Genomic DNA, 1,370 nt, shown 5'->3' on the forward strand with positions numbered 1-1,370 from the left:
CCACTGAACCAGCCTGTTGCCCACCCTGGGGCCGGGTCGGAGCTGGTGCCCCATATCCCATTCCCTCCCCACCGACCCAGCCCTGCCCACCCCTCTTGGAGGCATTTGCCTGGCGCCTCACTCACATGATGCAGCCCAGGGCCCAGATGTCGGACTGGAAGGAGTGCCCCTTCTTGGCGATCACCTCAGGGGCCAGGTAGTTGGGCGTCCCACACACCACGCTGTAGGAGGAAAAGGAACGGGAGGTGAAGCCACGGAGCGCCCCGGCGAGGGCTGCAGGCTGTGCTGGGCCAGCACTCACCCCCGTCTCCGGCCGGCCTGCTCGTCTCTCGTCGCCAGCCCCAGGTCCCCGATCTTCACCTGCATGTTCTTCGTGAGGAAGAAGTTACCTGTGGGGTTAAGAGAGGTCAGCCACTGAGCGCACTCCGGGCAGCTTTCCCGTCACAGGGCCAGAGTCACCCCCCTTTACAGATGGGGAAACTGAGGCTGGCTCCAGCTCACCCAAGGAACCAGTAGCAGGGCTGGGAACCGTGTCCTGGCTCCCAGGCTCTAGCCACTAGACCATGCTGCAGGGGAGAAGGAAGCATGGATTTTAGCACCAGAGCAGGGCGTAGGCGGGGCTGTCTGTGCCCGTATATTTCTATACAGCCGCTCCAACAGCTGTGGAGACGGGAGTAGCCCATTGCGCTGGATGGGGCTTCCTCAGTAGCCCTGGCAGCTTTGTATGTGCCCCAGGGGAGCAATAAATCACAGGCAGGACGGAGGCCCTCCCCAGCCCAGAGGCTGCTTGGCAGGGGGCAGCTGTGTGCCTGTCAGGGAGAGAGGCTGCACCTGGGGGTCCCCACGTATCTCCCCCTCCACGGGGCAGCCCCTACATGGAGAGCTGGCTCCCGGGCTCCCATTCAGAAGCATGAAGTCACGCTGGTGGCATTTACTCGCAACAAGCTAGACGGCCAGACGCGCTGCTAGTGTATTTATAACCCCTCTCCAGCCCCCAGCCCCCTTCGGGGGGGGGGGTCTCAGAGGCCAAGGTGAAGGGCACAGGGGCGATTAACTCCTTCATTGCTGCTCAGGGCTTAAGGGATTGAAAGGGGCCGCAGGAAGATGGTGCTGCATTGCTGTGGGGCAGAGATCAATCAGTCCAAGGGTCTGAGCCGTCTGGGAGCTCAGTCCCCTCTCCCCATTGCACAGCGGGGGAGCTGAGAGGAAGGAGAAGGATGTGACCTGCCTTAAGTACAGTTAGAAAAAGAACCCAGGAGTCCTGACTCCCAGCCACCACTGTTCCTCTGTTCCCCCCACCTATTGGACCACAATCCCAGAACCAGGACCAGAACCCAGGAGTCCTGGCACCCCAGAACCAGCTCAACGCT

General features: G+C 61.8%; 1 protein-coding gene across 1 annotated transcript in view; it reads right to left on the reverse strand.

Moving 5' to 3' along the window:
• Positions 1-1,370, reverse strand: part of PLK5 (polo like kinase 5) — a 15,767-nt gene that overhangs the window by 5,594 nt on the left and 8,803 nt on the right. The window contains exons 6-7 of the mRNA XM_026655020.2: positions 302-389; positions 126-221 (exon numbers count right to left, since the gene is read on the reverse strand). Coding sequence (XP_026510805.2) covers positions 126-221; positions 302-389 — 184 coding nt within the window. The remainder of the gene's footprint in view (positions 1-125; positions 222-301; positions 390-1,370) is intronic.

This window comes from Terrapene carolina, unplaced genomic scaffold, assembly GCF_002925995.2.
Source record: "Terrapene carolina triunguis isolate 2854851 unplaced genomic scaffold, T_m_triunguis-2.0 Scaffold194, whole genome shotgun sequence".
In the NCBI taxonomy this organism is placed as follows: Eukaryota; Metazoa; Chordata; order Testudines; family Emydidae; genus Terrapene; species Terrapene triunguis.